The 27,382-nt window shown below is 37.5% G+C and overlaps 3 protein-coding genes, 1 long non-coding RNA gene and 1 other non-coding gene across 6 annotated transcripts; 3 read left to right on the top strand and 2 right to left on the bottom strand.

Annotated features, from left to right (window-relative positions):
* Positions 1-21: 21 nt before the first annotated feature.
* Positions 22-19,816, bottom strand: LOC141781972 (uncharacterized). Of its 2 annotated transcripts, none has more exons than XR_012596996.1 (4): positions 19,603-19,816; positions 16,613-16,726; positions 16,411-16,520; positions 22-104 (listed from the first exon to the last, which is right to left on the bottom strand). It is a non-coding gene; the product is annotated as an uncharacterized LOC141781972 (long non-coding RNA). The 2 variants fall into 2 exon arrangements; XR_012596995.1 differs by lacking the exon at positions 22-104 and adding an exon at positions 11,147-11,181.
* On the top strand, positions 1,782-2,702 carry LOC141781965 (olfactory receptor 11A1-like). Its single transcript, XM_074657964.1, has one exon. It carries the CDS (start codon positions 1,782-1,784, stop codon positions 2,700-2,702), a length of 921 nt encoding a protein of 306 aa, XP_074514065.1.
* On the top strand, positions 6,562-7,494 carry LOC141781960 (olfactory receptor 2AT4-like). The gene has a single exon (XM_074657958.1). It carries the CDS (start codon positions 6,562-6,564, stop codon positions 7,492-7,494), a length of 933 nt encoding a protein of 310 aa, XP_074514059.1.
* A 1,256-nt stretch (positions 19,817-21,072) lies between the features above and the next one.
* Positions 21,073-24,892, top strand: LOC141781956 (uncharacterized). The gene is made up of 5 exons (XM_074657955.1): positions 21,073-21,114; positions 21,909-22,092; positions 22,633-22,718; positions 23,142-24,560; positions 24,615-24,892. Exons 1-5 carry the CDS (start codon positions 21,073-21,075, stop codon positions 24,816-24,818), a joined length of 1,935 nt encoding a protein of 644 aa, XP_074514056.1. The 3' UTR covers positions 24,819-24,892.
* Positions 24,893-26,641: 1,749 nt separating this feature from the next.
* trnal-caa (transfer RNA leucine (anticodon CAA)) lies at positions 26,642-26,750 on the bottom strand. Its single transcript has 2 exons — positions 26,713-26,750; positions 26,642-26,687 (listed from the first exon to the last, which is right to left on the bottom strand). It is a non-coding gene; the product is annotated as a tRNA-Leu (tRNA).
* Positions 26,751-27,382: the final 632 nt, after the last annotated feature.

The raw sequence follows: 27,382 nt of genomic DNA, 5'->3' as shown, positions 1-27,382 counted from the left end.
ATACCGAACTATGTTTATTGACCTAGTTAATGATGTTTGTACCTGTTTGTACCCTGGCGTTGTCGGCAGGATTGGAAGAGATCGCCTCCGCTGTGCCCAGCGTCCTGGATGAACAACACAAACAGTGGCCACCGAAAACAGGTAAGAAATATTTAGCTTTATTTTAGAAACTTTTGTGTGATCCGATTTAGAGTCTGGCTCAGCGGTAAGGGCACTAAATTTCTAATATTTATTAAAGTCTATCAGATCAACAAGCTCGAGTCCTTCAGCTTTTTTGCTTCTTATCTGTCTCCATATCTCCACCACAATGCTAACCTGCATTTCATTGTCTCAGTACCTGTACTCTGTGCAATAACAATAAAGCTTAATCTAAAACTAGAATTACCGCCTCACGGTTGTATGCCTCCGCTAACCAGTCAAGTTGCAGTTTACATCCATGTCTGTCCAAAATGTCATCACTTCATCGATTTATTCTATTAGACATTTGTGTGATAATGTCATAATTAGCATACTAGCTTTTACCTTTGACCACCAAATTCTAATCAGTTCATCCTTGAGTCCAAGTGGACGTTTGGGCCAAATTTGAAGAAATTCTCTTCAGGTGTTCCTGAGATATTGCGTTCACGAGAATGAGACGGATGGACGGACAACCCGCCGTTGCGGAGGCATACAAATCTACCAACTAGGGCTGTCAAAGTTGAAGGGACTGTTTGTAACTTCTTACACATATAAATCATTGCTGGTCGGTGTCCCACGCGCTCTCGCGTGTGGCTAAGCTGTTCAGACTCAGACTCCAACACAAACTACACGGAAGCACCAAACCTCTTGGTTGTATCTAGTGAAACCCGTCTGTTAAACGGTGTTGGCCGCGGTCGGAGGATGCGGGGGAGACCGTAGCTTTGGTCTCCAGGACCGGAGTCTCTGCTTTACTCTGCTCCTCTGCCTGCCTTCACTCACACACCGCGCCCGTTTTCGCTCTCAAGACAGACCTTGGTCTGGTCAGCTAACATTACTGCCAAGCAGCTGAAATATAGAGTGATAATGTGGTTTTAGCTGACGTGTGTCGCCTCACTGTTTTGACGGATGCACGCTCACATTAAGAGCGACAGGAAACTGACTTTCGTTGACTTAACGGCCACAGGTGTCGCTGTTACAACCAATTTCTGGTTCTTACAAACAGTCCCTTTAATAACGCAAATTTGTTTTAACGCCACTAATTTCTTTAACACATTAATGCAACTTGAGATTTTTAGGTTGTAGCGGGTTGAGATATGGGCATCATATGAAACTCCATTGTAACCAACCATGTCATACTAGCTTGTCGCAAAGGACGTTAAATAAGGCTCCAAACTTGCGCTAAATTTTGGCGCATAGCCATTTTCAAAGGGGTAACTTGACCTCTGACCTCAAGATATGTGAATTAATGAATGTGAGAAAACATTAGAGGGGTAAATGACCCGGTAAAGCAGGTGAAACAAAGTTTTTGTTTTCAGGACTCCAGAGTTTGAACAAGTTCGTCATGTTATTGAAGGTGAAGGGTTTAATGAGATCCATGGAGGTTAAACCAATCTGATAAAAACATGTCACAAACTCAAACTGTGAACTATAGAGATGAATACATCTAACTGCATTTTAAAGTCAGGTAACTGTGAATGAATAAGACATTCAAATACAGACTAAATGGTAAATCGATTTTCAGTGAGACTTGTTTACTTGATTGTAAGTTAGGTATGTCTGTGATGTTATCTGCCTGTTTAACTGATTAAGGTATTACATTCTCAATGGATGAGGAATTAAATGTAACATATATAACTCTTAGTGGGTATGTAGAAATGGAAAAATACAGATATATTTATTTTGTGATCATGTTTACAGCATATATTCTAATAATCTGCTTTAATTCTACTATTGTGTTCCTCATAGTGATTCACCAAAACCTCCATGAGCCTATGTACATTTTCATTGCAGCTTTGTTAATCAACTCTGTTCTTTTCAGCACTTCTATCCACCCAAAGCTTTTGATGGACTTTTTATCCGATAAACAGATCATATCACAGCCACTGTGTTACTTTCAATACTTTTTATTTTACTCTTTAGGTGGTTCAGAGTTCTTACTGTTGTCAGCCATGGCCTACGATAGATACGTGTCTATATGTAAACCTTTTCAATATCCAACCATCATGAGAAAAACAACAATCAGTATTTTCCTGGTGTTGGCGTGGCTCGTGCCGGTGTGTCAGGTCGCTGGGTCGACCGCGTGGAGCGCGAGCAGAAAACACTGTAACTTTACTCTGAAAGGAATCTTTTGTAATAATTCAGTTCAGAAACTTCACTGTGTGAGTTCGAGAGCTCTTTCTGTGTTTGGTGTGATCATTATGCTCAATATTGTGTTTTTTCCGATACTCTTCATACTTTTTACGTACACAAGAATACTCATAATAACCTATCGAAGTAGTAGAGAAGTCAGGAGAAAAGCTGCTCAGACCTGTTTACCCCATCTGCTGGTTTTAATCAGCTTTTCGTTGTTGTGCATTTATGATATTAGCATACTAAGACTGGAATCTGAGTTTCCCAAAACTGCACGTTTAATAATGACTTTACAGCTGGTTTTGTATCATCCTCTCTTTAATCCAATCATATACGGACTGAAAATGACAGAAATTTCGAAACACTTGAGGAGGTTGTTGTGTCATTTTAAATGATCTGTTGTGTTAACACAGATAATGTACAGTCATTTCTTCTTAACAATGTGTTGTCTGGTCCTTGAAAAGTATTTTTAATGATTTGTTTTGATTTCTAACACATAGTAAAGATCATCGCCAGCTTCACCAATGTCATGGCTGACCAGTTATTCAAAAGTTAATGTTATTCAGCTTTATTTATTTATAGTTTTCCCTTTGTGTTACTAGTAATGACATTAACATGAGTGACATTATCTCTGGTTGTATTGATGAAGTTCATAATGGTCATGAAGTGAAGATAAACATTTTAAATGTTGAAAGACTTCGAGATAAATTAATGCTGTCGGTTAATGTTTAAACTCTTAAGCTTTGGACTCAAAAACACTTGACTGTTTAAGTTATTTTTTGTCTTGTAATTTGTTAGTATATGGAATTCAAACGAATACAATATTCTAATTATATTGGTGCTTCCCACTGATGTCTTTTGTTCATTCTGCAAATACTGATAGTAGCACAAATCAGGCAGGTACCAGTTTAAGGCCGGTTCTCTGTAACTAAGTTCTCTTTTATCAAATTCATTTTTAAATGTGTGAACAATCTGCGCCCAAGCTGTACTTTGTCCATATGTCACGAAAATAAACACCAATAGATAATAGCCACCAGGGGATCAACAAATGGTAACTGCAGAGTGGCACAGCGCATAAACAACCTTCGGTCAGTCGTCTTTTTCAATAAAAGGAATACATGTAATGGAATATGCCTTACCAACGGAAATAAAAATACAATCTGACCTGAAAACATTTAATGAAAAGGTGAAACTCTGGCTGAAGCTAAACCAAACCTGTGATCACTGATTGGGAACATACATACGTATATGATGTTGTATTATGTGACTTTATGTATGATGTTGTATTATAATTATTATTTTTTTTCTTAAAAGCCTAACCAGGGACAAAGTCTGCAAATTAGCTACGGCTAGAAGTCCTATATACGTTGCATCAGTTGCACTTTAATTACGTGTAACAATGCCTACTAATGTATGGTCCCTGTCTAATAAATTAATTAATAAATAAAAATCAAGCCTTACCATTGAACTGTCTCAACTATCTTTTAAAAAGTTCCGTGTACAGGGAAATATAAAATTGTGTTTTTGTTGATGGGTAAAATCATTTAATCCAAAATAGCTTGGCTGATTAAGGCCCGAGCACGAAAGTGCCAGGGGCCCAACGGTGCTTTTTTGAGGTGCTCGGGATGCACGAAAACTCACAAAAATTGGGTTCAGAACTGGTGAAAATTGCATAGTTCTGCAGTGACTGGCCTGTGGGCGTGGCCGGCGGGCTACATAGCGCCCCCAAACGCACGCCATGTTGGACAAAACAGTTTGAGGACTTTAGGATCCACAAAAACTCAGGGAATTTTGCACCTGTGTTCAGACTGGTGATTATTTTGATTTGCTGGTGTAACTGGGCTTGGTCATGGCACGTCGGCTCTATAGCGCCCCCTAATTACTTTTAGCATTTGACGCCCTTGGTAAACTCCAACACTCACGAAACTTGGCGCACACATCAACACCTGTGAACACTGGGAGAATATACAGCGATTGGGTTTATGCGAGTTTAGCGGGCTCCATAGCGCCCCCTGATGCGTGGAAGCCCTTAGTTGGCTCCAATATTCACGAAAGTTGGTACTCACATTGCTCTCATTATTTCAGACGTATTTCCCATTGGCTTTCATTAGCTCTGCCCAACTGGAAGTCGGCCATTTTAAATATCGTCCGATTTTCATGGATTTTATGCAAACTTTTTTTAACTCCTCCTAGAGGGTTTATCGGATTCGTTGGTGTTTGTATAACCTTTTGGCTAATGTGAAGCTATATTGCGAAGGAATAGTCGATGCCTCGAACAATGATATCATAGATCATGCCATATTAGGCACTTTACAGGTATGGGACTTTTTGAGACTCCTCCTAGAAGATTCAACAGAGCAATCTCAAATTTAGTCAGCAGAATCTCAAAACCTTTGTGAAGGTAAATGTGAAGCTTTTGGATTTCGTGGAACAGAGTTGCCGTGGCAAGGTGGGGAATTTGCATGTTTCGCCATGACACAGGAAGCTGTTGTAACTGGACTTTACATCGTCCAACATGCTGGATAAGAGTCCAAGCCTGAAGACATCTAAACGCCCATATTGAGTTATAGTCATAGCGCCACCTACTGACAACAGGAAGTCAGTCTTATGTGACAGAGATCTTTAGATTTACATGAGAAAAAACAAAACAAAGTCCACACCTTCACATAAAGGAAGTTGGTTGCAAACAAATTCTGATTGGAAGCAGTGCAACTTCTCAACTCAGGCTTGATTGACATTGTGCAGTTCAAGGTGCACTTGAGGAAAATCTGGCGTACCACAGAGTTTTGGCAAAACGGCACCGATTAAAAAGTAAAATCTAAATCGTAAACCACAAAGCCTGGATCCTGTTGTCAACTGGACTTTACATCGTCCAACATGCTGGATAAGAGTCCAAGCCTGAAGACATCTACATGCCCATATTGAGTTATAGTCATAGCGCCACCTACTGACAACAGGACGTCAGTCTTATGTGACAGAGATCTTTAGATTTACATGAGATTTACATGGTGTGGTCGACATATGATATACAGACAACATGACGTATAATTAGTGTGTTTTCTCTAGTGCTATATAGTGGATGCAGGAAGTGGTGCAAAATGTGCAATACATAATTTCCAGAGCAACACTAGAAAAAACATTTAACTCTTGAGCGTAGTGTCAAACGGTCACGGAAAAGCACAGCCACATCAACCGGCATCCCGCCGGGGCGAGGGCCCGTTCATCGCTGCTTGCAGCTTTAATTCGTTCTCATCTTTGTTGTCTATAAATTAGGCTGTCGATTAAAATATTTAATATTTTCAAAAGTGAAAAGTGATATAAACATCAGGGCTGTCAAAGTTAATGGGATAACGGTTCAATACAAATTTGTTTTAACGCCACTAATTTCTTTAATACATTAACGCAACTTGAAATTATAAAACCTGATGAATCCATCGGTACCAACCATGTCATACTAGCTGGTCATGAAGGAGGTTAAACAACGCTCCAAACTTACACTAATTTTCGGTGATGACAAAACGGTCATGTCCATTTTCAAAGGGGTCCCTTGACCTCTGACCTCCAGATCAGTGAATGTAAATGGGTTCAACGGGTACCCACGAGTCTCCCCTTTACAGACATGCCCACTTTATGATCATCACATGCAGTTTGGGGCAAGTCATAGTCAAGTCAGCACACTGACACACTGACAGCTGTTGTTGCCTGTTGGGCTGCAGTTTGACATGTTATGATTGGAGCATATTGTTTTATGCTAAATGCAGTAGCTGTGAGGGTTTCTGGATCAATATCTGTCATTGATTTGTGTTGTTAATTGATTTATAATAATAAATATATACATACATTTACATAAATTAGCATTTTTGTCCACTCCCATGTTGATAAGAGGATTAAATACTTGACTAATCTCCTTTAAGGTTCATTTAGAACAGATAAAACTGCGTTTAATGGTGATTAAATATTTAAATCGATTGACAGTCTACTTCTTCCACCTCTGATGAGGGAACACCACCCAGTTAGGAGGTCAAACAATACCTGTGGGCTCTGGTCTCTTGAGTTTGCTGAAGTTGTTTACATGTTAGTTTAATGAGGGTGAAACAGTCTCATAGTGACATCACACAGACTCAAACACGAGTAACTTTGGTGTCTGTGAACGAATAAGACCGGTTCAGGTAATATGGTCCTGCAATCTACACGGTGAGACATGTGTTCTTCAGTTGATATCTCTGCCTGTTGTATGATCTGTCTGCATTAGTGATGAACATTTTGATAGATGATGGATCAAATGTGACATACATAACTCTTGATGGGCATGTGGAACTGCACAAATATAAATATCTTTATTTCGTGATCACGTTTACGGTGTATATTCTAATAATCTGCAGCAATTCTTGTATCGTGTGTCTCATCTGCATTCACAAAAACCTCCACGAGCCTATGTACGTTTTCATCGCGGCTTTGTTAATCAACTCTGTTCTTTTCAGCACTGCTATCTACCCAAAGCTTCTGGTTGACTTCTTATCTGAGAAACAGATCATATGTTATTCAGCCTGTTTTGTTCAAGCTATCATGTATTACACTCTGATCTATTCAGAGTTCTTACTGCTGGCAGCCATGGCCTATGACAGGTATGTGTCTATATGTAAACCTCTGCAGTATCCAACCATCATGAAGAAAACAACCGTCTGCATGTTCCTGGTTTTATCTTGGCTTGTTCCTGCGTTTGAGACGACCGTGGCCGTTTCACTCTACAACAAACTCTGCAGCTTTACTTTGAAAGGGATTTTTTGCAATAACTTACTTTACAACACTCAGTGTGTGCGCTCGAAACCGCTCTCTATATACGGTGTGCTCATATTGCTAAATGTGGCGTTTCTCCCTGTGTTCTTCATCCTGTTCACGTACAGCAGGATACTCATAATAACCTATCGCAGCAGTAGAGAAGTCAGGAGGAAAGCTGCTCAGACCTGTTTACCCCACCTGCTGGTTCTCATCAACTACTCCTGTTTCGTCACTTACGACGTCGTCACGGTTCGACTCGGATCAGATATTCCAAAAACTGCGCGTTTGATAATGACTTTACAGATAATTATGTATCATCCGCTCTTTAATCCGATCATATATGGACTGAAAATGACGGAAATCTCAAAGCACCTCAGGATGTTGTTTTGTCAGGTCAAATCACACTAATACCGTTTTTATATCATCAGTATCGTCTGCTTTCAAACTCTGGAATTCTGCATCAACTTTTTTAGGATTGCATTCTTATAAGGTCCTAATGTTATATGTCTAAATATGCTTATGCGTTTTTATAATGTGCTTATGTGTGGTGAAGCGTGTGCAGAGAATGAAATCAGCACCTGCCACCTGCCAGATATAATAAATATAATAATATAATAAAATAATTGGACGGGCTTATTACAGTCCTGCGACAGCTACAGATCTTTCTTTATTTTTCGTCAGAGCATTTGATTTATTGATTGCTGTCGGGATGTAAATGAGAATTCCGACAAGGATAGTAAAAAATGTTTCTGAAGAAGATTACCAGATCTGTCTTTAAGGTTACAAGATGTATTCCATATTTCTACCGTCTTAACAAATCTTTAGCATTCTGAATAGAGTTCAAAAGTAGCAAACAAAAAAACATATGTATATATATATATATATATATACATGTTTTTTTTGTATACATCTTTTTGTGTATTCATGTGTACATCTATACACATTTATGTGTACATATATATTTGTTTTTATCACCCTTTTTTTACTTTATCCGCTTTTATTGTCTTGTGAAGCAGTTTGTAACATCTGTTTTGAAAGGTGCTGTATAAGTAAATGTATTATTATTATTATTATTATTAACATTAACAAAGGAGAAAGAAAGCTTCTGAGTTTGTTCTAAGTGTCTAAGTGTGAGTGTGAGGCTAAGGTGATTTAATTATTTATTTATGTATTTATTTATTGTGAGAAATGTACCATACTCTGTCTTATACCGCATTTTCATATTTCTTTTTTTTTTTACAGTCATTTTTTTGCATTTAATCCTTTTTTATTATGATTTACTTTATTTATTTATTTGGATTATTATTATTATTTTCTATTATACACAATGCCATGTGTTCCAATCAGGGAGAGTTCATATGCATAACACGTTAACACGTTTTAGACATTCATTTGACATTCAAATTATATTATAGGTATATTATATTATCACAGAGTAAGGTCTAGACCTGCTCTACATGAAAAGAGATCACTTTGAGATGAATTATCATCCAGGTCTGGGAATCTAACGTCAACCGGACAATAAATCTCCACACACTCACAGTAGATCTCTTGTTCTGTAACTGTTATTTAGATATGTTTTCTGTTTATACCAGTTTATACCATCTTTTAGTTTTATTATTACACACAAAATCTGCTTAAAAGAACTTAAACACAGCCTTCAGATTGAAGAATAAGTCAGTTGCACGTCCATAATTCAGGCTTCATGAATGAATTAATAATCACATACAGACTGTTTTTAGTTCAGAGGATCATAGAAGGAAATTTAATTTTAAGCATCAGTGTGCACGGAGTACTTTAAAACAGATTTCAGTGGTCGCCATCAAACCCTACAGAATAATTTAAAAGGTGGTATAAATATGTTTCTGTTCAAGAAAATGTATAAAGAAAGAATAATGAGACTTTATGAAGTGGCGTGTTTCCTTAGTTGTTTTAATTATTGTGTGCGGATTCTTCTTCTCATGTTGCTGTAAGTATTCGTTGATAACTATAATTGTCTATTTCTATTGTTTATTAATGTTTTTTGAGTAAGGGATCAAAAACAGTTGATGTTATTTCTTCTCTCTGCTCCTTTTAGGTTATATAATGTGTAACTAGAGTTATGTTTTCATCTGAATCTCCTTTTTTTCCTTTTATTGTGCACTACTATGAGCGGAACAAATAAAAATGAAATAATATGAATAAAAAATGCTTCTACAGCTCTTTATTTTCTATATTATCTCCATGAAGTCAGATCTCCTTTTTCCTGCAGAGCACCATTAAGTGCTAATGCCATTTATTAATTGTTTAAAAACATAGAATCAACTTGGGAAGAGAAGTTGTGATATTGTGCTTGTGAACATATCTGTAATTTAGCATTTCTTTTTGCATTTTTGCATTAGTCCAGGCCTGCTATCATTGCTTCTATTCATATTGATTAAGTTTATAATGATCATAAAGTGACGATAAATGACGATTTAAAATGTTGAAAACTTGAACAATTTAAAATGTTGATGGTTAATGTTTAAAGTCTAAACTGTTTTAAACACACGTCAGAGGCCTGTTTCACAAAACCAAGGTCACGGATTAAGCCGGGGTTTTCCAGTTATCCTGGCTCAGTTTAGCCTCGACTCGGTTTCACATTACGCAGTGGCACATCAGTTACCATGGAGATTTATTCTGTGCAGCTAGCCTGCTCCAGACCAGAATAACAGCCGGGCTTAACTTATCCTGGTGTCTCATCTGTTCAGTCAGCCGTCACTCCGATCAGAAACCAGTGTGTTTTTACAGTTAGTCTATGATCTTATGCATGTATTTTGCCTTATTTTTAGTAGCCTGCATTAAAAATACCATGGTGGAGGGAGAGCTCGGTCACTGCTCAGCTGCAGGGGAGAGAGTGGTGGAGTGGCTCAGGTAGCTCAGGTAGCTCAAGCCGTGGACACACTACCCGCATCAAGAGCGCCTGGCGGCTGCGTCCCATGGTGGCTGCGTGATGCAGGCTTCTGGTGTTCACACTAGACGCGTGTCGGCTGCGTGTCGGCTGCGTGTCGGCTGCCTGTCAGCTGTGTTTCTGCTGCTGCTGTCAGCCCTTTCTTTCTGCATAGAGTTTGCCTTTTAATGGCCATTTAACTTCATGATAAATATCATTTATATTTATTTTAGACAGAGAAAGGTTGAGAAACGTGTGGTAATTTGTAAATAATAGTAATAATCCACAATTAAAACTCTGTACTATATTCATTCATGGAACTCTCCAAGTCACTGCTTGTTCCACATCACTGTCCGGCACATATTTCAGAATAAAAGCCTTGTGTTAACAAATGAAGGAATTCTGTGCAAAGAAAACCCGCTTTAGGGCTTTTATTTCAAAATGAAAGCAGGAAGTGTGGATTTAAACCCAAAACTTTATCAATTCTTGGAGCTCTCAAAGTGACTGCTTGTTCCACAGCACTGACTGCTCATATTTCAGAATAAAAGCCCCGTGTTAACAAATGAAGGGATTCTGTCTATAGAAAAAACGCCTGAGGGCTTTTATTGTGAAATGAAAGCAGGAACGCAGCCGAGACGCGAGCCTTCTATTCTATAAAATAAACGCGCGTCTGTCCACTCTAATCTGTTAACATGGACGCCAAAATAAAAAACAACATGCCACGCGCGTCTCATGTGTGCTTAATAAAGAGCAGGAGAGCTGGATACCGCCTCCCATTGACTTTGTGTGATGAAGTGAACCCCGGTAGAAGCTGACGGCTACAACCGTGTTTTAATGCAGGCTAATAAAAATAAGTACTAACTGAATACATCCCATCATTCAGTTCAGTACTGTTATTTTAACATTGTGATCATCATTCATTTCTATTTTTATAATCATTCATGTGATGATCATTATTATGGTTATATTGTGTTTCTGAAGACTGCTGTTCATATTGTTGTTTGAGGTTTGATGAATATATTATTGATTAGAAATGGCTGATAAAGTTCACTGGACCAGCAACTATATAGTGTTCTGTATATAATGTATATATACCTATATATATATATAGTGTACTTTATATTCATGAAACAACAGGGAGAGGACACAACAATGCTTTAACCTTTTATGTTTCTTGGATCACTGGTCTGCTTGGAGAGAAAGAAATAGCAAATATTAATACATCCTGTTACTGTGAATACTGACAGTGTACATTGAAATTATGACTTATTTCTCTGTCCCCTCAGTGTGTTTTGTTAAGTGTGTGCTGTACAGACATCTGACAGTTTGTGAATTCTGTAAATCACATATCAGTTGTTAACTCTGCATGGTGCGGATGTACTACACTCACTACGATGCCAGGCTGCTCTCAGGCTGTACAGTATCTGGGTCCTGTTAAAAATGATGTTTTCCATGAGCACCACATCACTGCCTTCTTATCCATTATGGACTAAATAAGTATTTCCATTGACATATAGGCTACATCCAGCCTTCTTTCTTTCTTTCTATATAAATAATGGTTGTAATAGGGCAGACCATGCACAATTCCTGCAGTGCTAATTAATGTGTTTTAAAGAACTGACAAACAGTCAGATGTACTCTATGTAGGCATACAGCACACACTTAAAAAGCAAATATAGTTTGCAGAGGTGCAAATATCAATGAAAAAAGTGATTTATTTAAAAAGAGTCAACGTTTAAAACCACAAAAAAAACCCTGCAGGACTTGGACCGAGATCTGGAGATAAAAAGGCATTGAGGAAATTAGAAAGAGAAGTAAGTGATCATTCCAGTGCACACTGTAAGCATGTACAGTACGTAACATAATGTATAAATCATTATTATATATACAGTATATGGTATCGTCGTATTCTAGCATTGTGCATTAGTGGTTGTAATTAATCTTCATGGTAAATTTCCTAAATAATTTACTTCCACTGCTCACTTATAAGGTGAAGTGACAGTAACTCCTTGAATGGTTTAATTATGACGGTTTCAGTTAACAGCAGTGGTGAGTGAATGTAATGTTATCAGCTATTTTTAGGCTACTTATGCATTGAGTCGCTCCGCTATTATCTGCTACGTTTTTATCTCGCTGTTTTATTACAGCAGCCGACGGCAACGTCTCCTTTTCTACATATTATATGCTTAATTTCCTCGTAATCTTCCATTAGAAGCTGTTTCTCACTGAGGTTTAAAGTACGCAGAACGCGTTACCTCCATTTGAGCATCAGTAGATCTGAGATCGACCTCGTGGTCTATTGAGGAAAGTAGTGAACGCGCATCTATCTGAATTACTTTCACTTGGCTGAACCTAGTCGCTCCTCCTCAGCCTGGCTCGGCCTTCACGAAACCAGTTAAACCAGGATGAACTGACTAAACTAGGTCAAGCCTCACTTTCTCTTTTATCCTGGATATCTTTATTCTGCTTTTGTGAAACAGAGGCCTGTACTACGAAGCGAGTTCAACATACCCAGGGTATCTTCTCGTTATCTGGCTTCACTTAACTTAACAAACGAGATCTCGCTAAGCTGTACTACGAAGCTGGTTATCAACTCGGTAAATCAACCCAGGGTTTTCCAATCTCGTTAAGAGCGCGTTCACACGAACGAGGAGGTGTTTGCAGAATCTGACCAATCACACACATGAACAAGACTACTGACAGACAGGCAGAGAGACACATTTAACAAAGAGTAAACTATATTAGACAAATGCGAAGAAATTAAACACTTAATCCAGGCTAAAAGTAACACAGATGAAGCTGCTAAATGCAGGAAGGACAGCTGGAAAAAGAAAAAACTCTGGATGTGTGAATACGTAAATTAACAGATTTATTAATTTAATGGAATACTCAAAAGTGTAATTGTCTAAATATAAATAGTGTTTACGAGAATTATAGATGAATAGAATACACTTCTTTTTACCCTATGGATGACAAATGGTGTCAATGAGTATTTAAACCTCCTTTCAGCTGCTTCCTCCTCTCTGAAGAGCAAGTAAAAAAATAAATATAAAAATATAATTCAAAGCGGTAAACACCCCCAGCATAAAGTCAGCTGTCCTTCCTGTATCTGTCAGTTTAAACTGTGTTGTTTTTAGTCTGGATTATGACTTAAACGTCTTCATATGTGTGTAATATTATCATACAATCTGCTCACAGAGCTCTGATTGGTCAGTAGGAGGTGCTTTCATAGGAGTTGATCTCTGATCTGGAACATAACCTGCTCCGGAGCAGGTTAGCCGTTCAGCATCAGTAACCATGGTGATCTACCTCGATAAGAAGTGAACCAGCTTCGTAGTACCGAAAACTCAGAGTTAACCCTGAAGTTACCTCGATAACCACAAATCCTGCTTCGTAGTACAGACCTCAGGCTCCTGTTCTCTTTCTGTTCTTGTTGTTGTTGTTGTTGTTGTTACAGATTATGACTCAGCAGTGTGGAAATGTAATTAATAAACATGATTTTAGTAAACGAATTATGTCTTGCGTTGCTTGTGATGTGACATTACGTATTAATTTTGCACACTGTAGAAATGAAAACGTTGAGAAAAACCTGACGTTTCAAATAAAAAAGTTAAGTTAAAAACTTTAACAATTTCCCTCGGAATAAATAAAGTTCATCTTAACATAACTTCATACTTTTGTACTACTACTACTAAGTTAGAGTACTTTCTAATTTGACATCATTACAACTTTAATTTTCTGTTTGATCAATGTACTGTGATTTCAGTGGTGGAGGAAGTACTCATGTTTAAGTAAAAGTACTAATACTACACTTTAAAACTGGAAAAGTTGAGAAAAACTTGAAGTTTCAAGGAAAAAAGTTAAGTTCAAAAGTTTAACAATTTCCCGAGGAATAAATCAAGTTTGATCTCGTCTTGTCCTATCTTAACATAACTTTATACTGTAGTTCTGTGGTACTAATACTACTAAGTTACAGTACTTTCTAAGTTGACATCATTACAACTTGTAATTTTCTGTTTGATCAATGTACTGAGAAAAAAATCAAGTAATATCTTATCAAGTTTTATCTTATCTTATTTTGTCTTAATATAACTTTATAGTTCTGTGGTACTAATACTACAAAGTTAGAATACTTTCTAATTTTGCATCATTACAACTTGTAATTTTCTGTTTGATCAATGTACTGTGATTTCAGTGGTGGAGGAAGTACTCATGTTTAAGTAAAAGTACTAACACCACGTTGTAAAAATACTCTGTTACAGTAAAAGTCCTGCATTGAAAACATGACTTTAGTAAAAGCACAGTACTATTGACAGAATATATTAAAAGTACTCAATACAGGAAAATACCCCATGTGTGTTGTATACTATTATATATTATATGAATAGAATACTATTGATTGTTTTATTTCATTAGTATTTTATATTTTATTTGTGAAATCAACTGTAGCTCTTGAATAAACGAAGTGGTGTAAAAGACGCAGTGAAGTATGAGGTAGTGTGAAATGGGAAAGTGAAGTACAAGTACCTCAGATTTGTACTTGTGTGCAGTACTTGAGTAAATGTAGTTGTTACGTTCCACCACTGGTTTATTTACTGTAACTTAAATCCACACAGTGCACGGTACCAAGAGGTCAAAGAGGTCAAAGAGGTGAAAACATGGTGACATGAAGTTATCAGAAACTGCAGCTTCATCGGGATGTAAGGTATTGTTTTAGTGTGTGTGTGTGTGTGTGTGTGTGTGTGTGTGTGTGTGTGTGTGTGTGTGTGTGTGTGTTAATTAGTATGATGCAATCTATTTATCTGACACCGACACGGCGTCCACAGCAGCCCACAGCTGATGTAATGGTTCTGTAATGAGAGTCATTAGCGAGCCACCTCCAGGCCTCGGGGGGGTGGGGGGGACCGGCCCGACTGCAGCCACCAGATAACCAGATAATGATGACCCAGAGGTCACCGGTAGCCGACCTCACGGGACCCACTGATGTATTATTATAATAAACACACATGTACTGTGTGTGGCAAGAAGTAAAGTCAGAGTGAAGTCATTAAGTCAGAGGTGGTCAACAGGTCATTACCGCTCCGGTCCTCTGAGAGCAATTAAACACATTAACACAACTCCAGCCTGATAAAACTTTATCAGGCTGGAGTTGTGTTAATCTGTTTAATTATAAATTTTATTAAGTATAATATAATATAATATAATATAATATAATATAATATAATGTAATATGATATAAAATAATATAATATAATATAAAATAATATTATATTATATAAAATAATATAATATAATATAAAATAATATTATATTATATAATATAATATAATATGATATAAAATAATATAATATAATATAAAATAATATAATATGATATAATATAATATAATATGATATAAAATAATATAATGAAATATAATATAATATAATATAATATAATATAATGTATAAGACACTCAGAGTTAACACAGTAATAACAAGTTAAAGCAACATTTTTAGGTTGTAGCGGCTCAGTTTTAAAGCTAGAGTGAAGACACTGGTATCATATGAAATTAAACAAGACCTGATGAATCCATCGGTACCAACCATGTCGCATTTTTCAGACATTTTTCAAACATTTTTCTGACTTTTTTTTACTTTTTCTATGTCCTTTTTTTTTTTTTTTTTACTTTTTTCGGACATTTGACATACATTTGTCGGACTTTTTTTCTGTCATTTTATTTTTTAACTTTTTTTTTGGCAATTTTTTATCATTTTTTCTGACATTTTCTGACATTTTTTTTTACTTTTTCTCGGCCCCTTTTTTTAAACTTTTTTTTGGACCTTTGTCTGACTTTTTTTGTTAACCATGTTATGATGTGAGCATATTGTTTTATGCTAAATGCAGTACCTGTGAGGGTTTCTGGATCAATATCTGTCATTGTTTTGTGTTGTTCATTAATTTACAATAATACATATATACATACATTTGCATAAAGCAGCATATTTGTCCACTCCCATGTTGATAAGAGGATTAAATACTGGACTAATCTCCCTTTAAGGAACATTTAGAACAGAAAAAAAAAATTGTGATTCATTTGCGATTAAATATTTTAATCAAACTTGTTTTGAACTCTATAACTACTACAATAAATCACATAGGTACAGTATATTCTGTATATATATATATATATATATATATATATATATGTGGGATTGAGTCAAAATAAACTACAGTGTTAGTCTTCATGGTAATGAAGGAACATGTCACCTCTAAATCTCTCCACCTGTATCATATCATCAACTCTGTCAGATGTGGTTTCAGTGAAAGGATGAACCCTGATCAACACAAGGCATCATGGGACTAGAGATGAGGAGGTCAGATGGAGCCTGAGGATTCGTGGTGATTAGTGTGGACAGATAAATGAACATGTTACCTGTGTTGCTGTGTAGCAGCCAGTAGAGAGAAGCTTCACCATCAACCAGCCTCTAGAGACATGAATGGAACTGTGACACCCGGCAGGCAGCGACAACAACCGCCTCCCATCTGTTGGACCAACATGAGGAGAAACATTAGAGTCTTCTTCTGACAACGACCGCCTTCATTCCTTTCTCTAAAGAGGTGGACGAATCAAACACCTTCCAGACGCAGATCTGTGTGTCTGATGAGTGAGAAGCGCAGAGAAAGAGTTCCTTTACTGCAGCGATACTGAGGCTGGTTGAAGTCTGACGGCTCGGGACTCTTTACACTTCCTGAAATATAGAAACAAGAAGATTAAACAAGAGATGATGCCAGAGGTCAAAGGGGAAGTTAATTACAGAAATAAATAAGTTTGGGGAAATAAATAAGGGGTGAAATGCAAAGGGAAAATTGTGCATAAATAAATACATACATTTAAAAATAAATATTAAAAAATTAAAAAAAACATAAATGCATAAATAAATACAAAATAAATGCATTTTTCTTTAAATAAATAATAAAAATAAATACATAAACAAATAAAATAAAAAAATAAACAGAAGAGTAAATGAATAAAGGGTGAAATGCAAAAAGGGAAATTGTGCATAAATAAATACATATATTTAAAAAAATAAAAATAAAAAAAACACAAATACATAAACAAATAAATAATGAATGAAAAAATAAATAACGAAAAAATTAATTAATTAATTTTGAAAATAAATAAATAAAAATAAATACATAAATAAATAAAGCAAAATAAAACAGAAATAACAATTCATGTCACAATTTATCAATTAATTAATGCCTACATTATTTTTAATATTATTTCTGCTACAATTAATGACATATTTATTTATTTATTGAGTCATTCATTTATTTATTTATTCATTTATTTTTATTGCATTTTTATTTCTTCCTTTGTGATTATTTTAGTTTGGTGTTTATCATAATTAATACCTTTGATTTGTTTTGTTTTTAACATGCTTCACAGGTGGATATTCATAATGTTGCACGCAGATATTTATATTTACATGCATGTGTTCGTGCACTTCTGCTGCTTTTACACCCGATCAATAAAGTTTATATGTAGCTTGTGTTAAATCATAGTCCGCAAAATGTGCTTAAAATATTAAATAGGCCATGATGCACGGATGTGTGACACAATGATTATTTATAAATAAAAGTAATACTTATTAATTATTTTAGATTTTATTTATAAACCTGCATATTATTTATATCTAAAGGGATTCTATCTATCCTGATCCACTCAGAGCAGTTTAAAAACGACTAAATGATATTAATATAACATTAGAGGCACTGTGGGTAAATAACACTATATATATACTATATATATTCCTATATATTCCAACTCACCAATGAGCCACAATCCTTCATTCTGATGAACAGATTTTAATGTAAAATGTGTTTCCTAATATTTGGTGGAAGGGGCAGGAGGTTTGTTAGGGAATACGAGAATGTCAGTAGATGGAAAATAAATGAAGTCTCTCAAACTAATTTTTTAGGCATTTTAGTTGATGAAAAATTAAATTGGAAAAAACATTTACATTTTATTTGTAATAAAACTGAAGTCACTAGGAATCATCAGCAAACTGAGAAGTTTCATAAATGTTTCTTGTTTATTAACATTATATTATTCCATGACTTATCCCTATTTGATTCATGGTAATATTGTTATATATAATACATAACCCTCCAATCTTTATAAACTTTATTTGTTGCAAAAACGATTTGTAAGATTCAAAACTTTGTCAAACTCTGAGGAGGCTTCTGCTCCACTCTGTTAAGAATTTCCCAGTGAAATAACAGTAAAGAACTGGCAGCAGGGTTGCCTTTATGTTACTGTAAAATTAACATTATTATACTGTCGCTGAAATTTACAGCTTTGTACTGTTAATGAAAAATACAGTTTTATTTATTAATTTCACAGTATTTTAAAGTTAATTTACTGTTTAAAGATACATTATAAAGCTGTTTTTCACCTTTCTTTTACATGATTTTACTGATTTGTTATAATGCACTATTTATTTTTTACATACATTTTAATAAACATTATTGTTTGCCTATAGATGAATAGACTCAGCAGGTTACAGACATAGGAATAGTCACACTAAATATAATTAAAGGTTGTTAGGAAAAAGGCTATGATAGACTTGTTGTGTGTCTCTAGCTGCTACAAGCACAGAATGAAACCAGAACATGTGATGAAGAACAATAAAGATAATTCACTGATTCTACAATCATGTTCAATGAACAAGCCTCACATGAGCAGATCAGGTCCCAGAACTCAACAAATCCTGCATGAAGCTGTTACTGATGAGACTTTAGACAGTTGCTCAGCAGTAAAGTGATGTTTTTTAAGAATGCATTATAGTTATAGTTATAATTTAACAGGTTTTCTTTTGTATTAACAGTAAAGCACTGTTTTTAGCAATAACAGGTTAATACTGTTGAAATCCTGCTGTACATTAACAGAGATTGTTTACAGTGTAGTGTTCAGGAAACTGAACAATCTTTCAGTTTATGACATAAATATTCATCAGATATGTGTTTATATATAAATATATGTTCTTTCCTTCTTCTTTGACATCATCGTTTAGCAACTTCTTTAAATCTAATTCTCAGATTCATTCCCATGATACCAGACAGGTTAATCATCTTCACCTGAACAAACAGAACATGGTCAGTCCTCCTTCAGATAAACTGGTGTACAAATATGGAACATCAACATATACAGTATATTATCAACAGCTCGTTATCATCAGAACAGTTTAAAAGGAAATTATCATCACATTTAATTCATGATGTCTAATTATCTTTTGATATGTTTAGATATATGTTCTTTTCTTCTTTACTGTTCTTTGATGTATTTCATTGTTTTTATTGGATTGTTTTTGACTGTTTGGTTTTTCTGCTCATTTTGTGTTCTTCTTGTTGTTGTTGAACTTTTGTTGTATTTTTTAAATGATGTTAGTTTAAATCTTTCTTCCTTTTTTGTTATAGTTTATTTTTCTCCTGGGGGGGTTCTTCACCTCTCATCACACATTTCTTGTTTTTTTTTCGGTGACTGGATTTTGTGCAGTTTTATAGATGTGCAAATAAATAAAAAAACAAAAAAACAAATGTGACGTCCAGTTGAGAGACGCACCTGTTCCGCTTTAGTGTTTAATGAGGCGGGTTTAAGGTCTGCAGGTGAGCGTCAGGTCTGCTCCAGGTCTGCAGGTGAGCTCCAGGTCTGCAGGTTGTTCGGCCTCGCGTGGTGCAGAGAGGAGACAGACCGGATCGACAGCATGGTGTCCTCACTGATGGCCTGGGTTTGGATCGGTTTGATTCTAGCTCGACTCAACAACGCAGAGAGACACCGGGACCAGAACCAGAACCAGCTGAGTCTCCCAGCGCCTGTCTGGCATTTCCTCTCAGGTGATCACCTGCAGCTCACCTGAGCTTCATTAGTCCAGCTGGTCCCTCAAATAGAACCCGTTTAACCCGTTTAATTGTTGTAATTTAAACATCACTTTGTAAAACAAAATGTAACAAATAAATACATAGATATAAATGTATTTAATTCTTTATTATTAAAATGATAAATCGTACGCCAGCAACTTGGTACGAAATCTTCTAAATTAACAGGAATTACAATTTCAAGTGTAAACTTTTTTTTTAATGCAGCAATAAATTGGTCAAAACTTAATCAGGAATTAAAGTGCCAGTATATATCCGTATCGGTGCATCACTAATTATTTTTTTAACCATTTTCTCTATAAATGTTCTATTTTAAATTTCACCTCTGCATGTCTTGATGTCTCTAAAACCAATTAATGGTTTAATGAGCGTCTGCTTGGTAGACAGATCATTTGAGTCAAGAATCATGGCTTCATGCACAAAAACCAACCCAAATTACTTCATTTGAAAAAGATGAAACCAAACATGCTAGGAAGCATGTAAAAACAAAAAATCAAAGGTATTAATTATGATAAACGCCAAACTAAAATGATAAATAATCACAAAGGAAGAAAACAAGGAATTTGCCATAAAAATAAATAAATACATGTCATTAAATGTAGCAAAAATAATAGTAAAAATAAATGTAGCCATTAATTGATAAATTGTGAAATGAATTGATATTCTGTTTTAATTCTTTATTTATTTGTATTACTTTTCAAAATTAATTCTTTATTTATTTGTGTTCTTTTTTTTTTTAAATGTATGTATTTATTTATGCACAATTTTCCCTTTGCATTTCACCCCTTATTTATTTCCCCAAACTTATTTATTTCTGTAATTAACTTCCCCTTTGACCTCTGGCATCATCTCTTGTTTAATCTTCTTGTTTCTATATTTCAGGAAGTGTAAAGAGTCCCGAGCCGTCAGACTTCAACCAGCCTCAGTATCGCTGCAGTAAAGGAACTCTTTCTCTGCGCTTCTCACTCATCAGACACACAGATCTGCGTCTGGAAGGTGTTTGATTCGTCCACCTCTTTAGAGAAAGGAATGAAGGCGGTCGTTGTCAGAAGAAGACTCTAATGTTTCTCCTCATGTTGGTCCAACAGATGGGAGGCGGTTGTTGTCGCTGCCTGCCGGGTGTCACAGTTCCATTCATGTCTCTAGAGGCTGGTTGATGGTGAAGCTTCTCTCTACTGGCTGCTACACAGCAACACAGGTAACATGTTCATTTATCTGTCCACACTAATCACCACGAATCCTCAGGCTCCATCTGACCTCCTCATCTCTAGTCCCATGATGCCTTGTGTTGATCAGGGTTCATCCTTTCACTGAAATTGTATCTTTTTATTAATGCCCTTATTTATTTAGTCTTTCATTTTATTCATTTATTGATTTTAGCATTTATTTTTATTGATATATTTATTTTTTATTTAAATGTATGTATTTATGCATTTAATTTATTCATTTCTGCACAATTTTGAGAGGACACATGTTGCTTGACGCCCCCCTCATTTGCATAATGACGCAGAAATGTAGAAAGAAAAGAAAACATAAATAAATCATTTGGGGGAAATAAATAAAGGGTGAAATGCAAAGGGAAAATTATATAGAAATAAATTAAATATATGCCTTAAAAAATAAATACTCAAATAAATGCAAAGGTCAATAAAAAAAGAAATGCTAGAATCAAATGAAGAAAATTAAAATAAATAAGGGAATTAACACAAAAATAAATAAAGAAGCAAATTAAATAGAAATATCAATTTGTCATATTTTATCTATTAATTAATGGCTACATTTGTTTTTAATATTATTTTTGCAGCATTTAGTAACATTTATTTATTTTTTATTTTTGGCAGGTTCCACCTTCCATAAGATTACCCTTGTGACTTTTTTCTTATGATTCAAACGACCGTTATTGGCCAGTAAACTTACCACAGAACAGATCTTTGCTCCAAAGTATGAACTAAATCGCCTCCTCCTATAATTAATGACAATCTGTGTCCTCAGACTGGAGATGGAGGCGGTTTCCGCCCGTTGAAACTACATTACTTCGACCGTCTCCGGCAGGAGAACAGGATTGGCGTGGCGGTCTGTGAGAATCCAGTAACGCCACCGCTGGTGACCTGTAGAACAACACGTGTCACTGTGAAGCTGCCTCGAGAAGCGATACTGAAGAAGGTGAAGGAGCTCGGTAAGGACCCGGTTAACTTTGATCTACCTGTTTAATGTCTCTCCGCCCCTCGGACATTATTATACATATAGATGAAGCTTTTAATTGCTCAACCTTACCAAATGGGTTGGAATCCCGGACGAGCCCCCATTTTTCACAAACTGGCTCAGGGAATGTGACAAAAAGGGAGTTCACACAAGGTTATATATAAAACAAACAATTTATTAAATGAGGCTTAACATAAAATGAACAATGGAGTGTGTAGATTAGTAACGTCATCAAATAAATATAGAGCAAGGATGTGTGGCATATGTGCTGGGAAGGTGTTGAGGGTGCAGAACCAAATAAAGGTAATGTCAGGTGGATGTGGCTGCAGGAAGAGAGAGACAGTGAGCACATGGGGCAGCTTTTATAGCCTGGAAGGCCCAGGTGAGCTCAACCCCCCTCCCCCTTGTCAGCCAACTGCCTGCTGAGGTTGGCCAGGGCAGCCTCCAGGATGGGGGGAGGGGCATCACAACCATAATTATGAACTAATGTCTGACATTTTTCTTTTTATGGCAGATTTTTCCACTAACGAAGGATACTCGGTGAGACAACGGAGGACGCCCAGTGCTTTGTTTGTGGAGATATCAAAGTTACCAAACAAGGTAAGTCGGCTGCAAAACACGTTAAATAATTTAGTGTGAAAACTGACATTAAGACTGTCGACAGGATTCTGGGTTTGAACTGGTTTACGTTGACTCTGCTGGGAAACTGTGCACGACGCTGGCAGCTTGTTCCCCCACGTTGCCGTCAGTTGGGAGGCGTCACGTCAGGAGGTCTCTGGAGGAACCGGATGTGTTTGAAATGTGTGGCTTTGACGATATTCCCGTTGAACCGTACAATTCACAGGCGCCTGTCAGCTCAGTGACCCGTAGACCCACGGCTGCCGGAGTGGAGGCAGTTTATGGTGCAGGGATTTATGAGTTGTGGGGATTTGGAGAAATTCCTAAAGGGCCGTACACCGGAGTAAACTGGATACCAGGGTCCACGACTCCTGGAACACAACCACCCTCCACCACGACGACTAGGCGCCCAACCTCCATCATGACGACCACCGGCTCCACGTCAACCCTCTCGACGACCACCGGCTTCACGTCGACCACTGGTTCGTCCACAACCCTCGGCTCCACGTCTACCATTGGTTCGTCCACGTCTACCATGATTGGCACTGGTTCGTCCTCGACGGGTGCCAGTTCGACCACTGCCACAACCGGAGCCTCCTCCACCACGACCACTGGAGCTTCCTCCACCACGACCACCGCCGGTTCGACCACTACCACCGGAGCCTCGACGACCACGACCGGAGCCTCCTCCACCACCACGACCGCCGGTTCGACCACTACAACCGGAGCCTCCTCCACCACCACGACCGCCGGTTCGACCACTACAACCGGAGCCTCCTCCACCACCACGACCGCCGGTTCGACCACTACAACCGGAGCCTCGTCCACCACGACGACCGCCGGTTCGACCACGACAACTGGAGCCTCGTCCACCATGACAACTGGAGCCAGTTCGACCACTACCACCGGAGCCTCGTCCACCACCACGACCGCCGGTTCAACCACTACCACCGGAGCTTCCTCCACTACAACGACCGCCGGTTCGACCACTACCACCGGAGCCTCCTCCACCACGACGACCGCCGGTTCGACCACGACAACCGGAGCCTCGTCCACCACGACTGCCGCCGGTTCGACCACGACAACCGGAGCCTCGTCCACCACGACGGCCGCCGGTTCGACCACGACCACCGGAGCCTCGTCCACCACGACGACCGCCGGTTCGACCACGACAACCGGCGCCTCGTCCACCACGACGGCCGCCGGTTCGACCACGACCACCGGAGCCTCGTCCACCACGACGGCCGCCGGTTCGACCACGACCACCGGAGCCTCGTCCACCACGACGGCCGCCGGTTCGACCACGACAACCGGAGCCTCGTCCACCACGACGGCCGCCGGTTCGACCACGACCACCGGAGCCTCGTCCACCACGACGGCCGCCGGTTCGACCACGACCACCGGAGCCTCGTCCACCACGACGGCCGCCGGTTCGACCACGACCACCGGAGCCTCGTCCACCACGACGGCCGCCGGTTCGACCACGACGGCCGCCGTTTCGACCACGACCACCGGAGCCTCGTCCACCACGACGGCCGCCGGTTCGACCACGACAACCGCAGCCTCGTCCACCACGACGGCCGCCGGTTCGACCACGACAACCGGAGCCTCGTCCACCACGACGGCCGCCGGTTCGACCACGACAACCGGAGCCTCGTCGACCGCTGGTTTGACCACGACCACCGGAGCCTCGTCCACCACGACAACCGCCGGTTCGACCACGACCACCGGAGCCTCGTCCACCACGACAACCGCCGGTTCGACCACGACAACCGGCGCCTCGTCCACCACGACGGCCACCGGTTCGACCACGACCACCGGAGCCTCGTCCACCACGACAACCGCCGGTTCAACCACGACAACCGGAGCCTCGTCCACCACGTTGACCGCCGGTTTGACCACGACCACCGGAGCCTCGTCCACCACGACGACCGCCGGTTCGACCACGACCACCGGAGCCTAGTCTACCACGACGACCGCCGGTCCCACCACGACAACTGGAGCCTCGTCCACCACGACAACCTGAGCCACCTCCACCACTACCCCCACCGTGACGGTAGATTGATAGTATGCAGCTGTTAGACTTGAAAACTTTTATTGATAAATGTATAAAAGTAATTATTGAATGTGAATAACAATAAAAAATATTATTTTAATTAATGTATTACTTCTCAAAGTAGAACATGATACTTCTAGTTTAAGGGTTGAATTCATTAACTAAACTTCTCCAAACCTCATCATTATTATGTCCAAATAACTTAATATTTGTTTCATCAGACCAAAAAGAAAACTGTTCTTCATTGGGTTTTGGTTTTCTCTGACGTCGGTAAAGACAACACTTTTCTCTCTACTTTTTACTTCAACGGTTCTTTTCACTAAAGATCTTTGGACCATTAATGCACAAATACACACATTTAAAAATAAATATAAAATTAAATACATTTTTTTAAAAATTGTAAACTATGGAGGATGGGCCTGCCAAAATGAATGACTCAATAAATAAATACATGTCATTAATGTAGCAAAAATAATATTAAAAATAAATGTCATTAATTGATAAAATGACATAAATTGATATTTGTTTTAGTTTGCTTCATATCTTTATATTTATTTACTCTTCTGTTTTAATTTTCCATTTTTATATATTTGTTAATTTTCAAAATGTATTAATTTATTTTTGCATTCTTTATGAATTTATTTATTTATTTCTGCACAATTTTCCCTTTCCATTTCACCCCTTATTTATTTATGTATTCTTGCATAAATAAGTAAATGCACAAATACTCAAATACACACATTCAAATATAAATGTAAAATAAAAAAAATAAATGAATAAATAAATTAAACGAGTAGATAAATAAGGGAATTAATACAAAAGAGATATATATAAATAACGAAATAACAGAAATATAAATGTATTGCACACAAATCTTCTGTTTCATGTATGTATATATGCTTTATTTTGTATTTTATATGTCATCCTTAGTCTTATCCTACATCTTATTGTCATTGTGTCTTTATATGACTAGTTCTCATATTGTGATCTTTTGTTAACTCACTAATAAAGTAAAACTTGTCATCTGTCTCCACTAATGAAGGAGCAGCGTCCTCTGCTGATGAAACACAAGAACTACTGTTTTATATAATTTATCTTTCTTAATGTATCTTATATAGTATTATATGTAATACTTGTTTGTGTTTTATACGTAAATTATAATTTTGTATTTATTTGTCATTAATTCTTATTTCATCCGTCAGCTGCTATATGCAATCCTGACTTAACTGTTCAATAATTTGTGCAGTAATTCAACTGTAAAATACTGTCACTGACACTGCAAACTGTAGAATACTGTCATTAATACTGCATTTATACCGCACATTCAAGAAATATACTTATTTATTTTTTATTTATACCATTCTGGCATTTATATTTAACTCACTTAACAGATCCCACTTCTCAGCATTTTGTATTCACTTATTTGCACTGTGGTTATTTGTTAAATATTGCACGTCTTAATGCAAATATTTGTACATATTTCTTATGTTCTCATTTTCTTATTTTTTATTTTAATAATTATATATTTTTTGTTATATTATGTCATATTGTAGCAGTATAAACATTATTTATTTATATTTTCTTACATTATTTTCTTGCTTATACAATAGCAACTGATTCTGAAATCAGATTTTAATTCAGATTTTTAAAAAGATCCTATTTAATCCTATTTTAACCTATTTAAACCTATTTAAACCACAGTGATTCAATGTGAAAACCTTACTGTAAAAGCTACCGCGGGAATGGATTGATAGATTGATGGATTGATAGTTTATTACAGGCGGTTTGTATTTGATTATAAACTATCTCTAAAGGCTGATATCGTGTCACATAAACCACGAAAAGTTATTGTCAGAAGTGGGATTCGAACCCACGCCTCCATTCGGAGACCAGAAGTCCCTGTTCAGGAAGGTTTGAAACCTTGAGTCTGGCGCCTTAGACCGCTCGGCCATCCTGACAACTGTGTTCAACGGCCGCTAAATGCCTGTTTGACTGCTGCTCAACTGCTCAGATGCTCAGCTCAGAGACGGTTACGGCTGCAGTCTGTCGCTGCTTTAACAGGGAGATACACTAAAACCGCTTTAACGCTTTATGAGTTAGATTCTTACTGACAGGAGGTTATTATTTAGTAAAAATACGATCCTGTGGTTTAAAATAGACAGGAAGTAGTCAACCAAGCCGGTTTACTGAATGGATTTACTCTTTAATCAACAAGCAATTAACAAACAAATGTTCTTATTTAAGAGACAAAGAAACTCCGTTTAACTAGCCGCCATGTTGGCTCCAGAGCGCCGCCATGTTGGCTCCAGAGCGCCGCCATGTTGGCTCCAGCCTGTTACACTATCCATTTCTTTTTCTTTTTTATTTCCAAATGACAGTATCCATAGTAACAGCAGAAAACATTAAAATCATTTACATACAAAAGAAGCATAGCGAAAACATAAACAAAGAGCTGTGCCAAACATAAAAGGATAACAGAAATTAAACAAAACCAACATAAAATAAAAATAAAAACACAATAAAAATAAATAAATAAGTAGATAATTTTTAAAAAGACCACACAAGAGTATGACAATAATTTCACTTAAAA

This window comes from Sebastes fasciatus, chromosome 14 (assembly GCF_043250625.1).
Source record: "Sebastes fasciatus isolate fSebFas1 chromosome 14, fSebFas1.pri, whole genome shotgun sequence".
NCBI lineage: Eukaryota > Metazoa > Chordata > Actinopteri > Perciformes > Sebastidae > Sebastes > Sebastes fasciatus.
The sequence above is the reverse complement of the archived record's forward strand: the minus strand, read 5'-3'. Positions and strand labels throughout refer to the sequence as shown.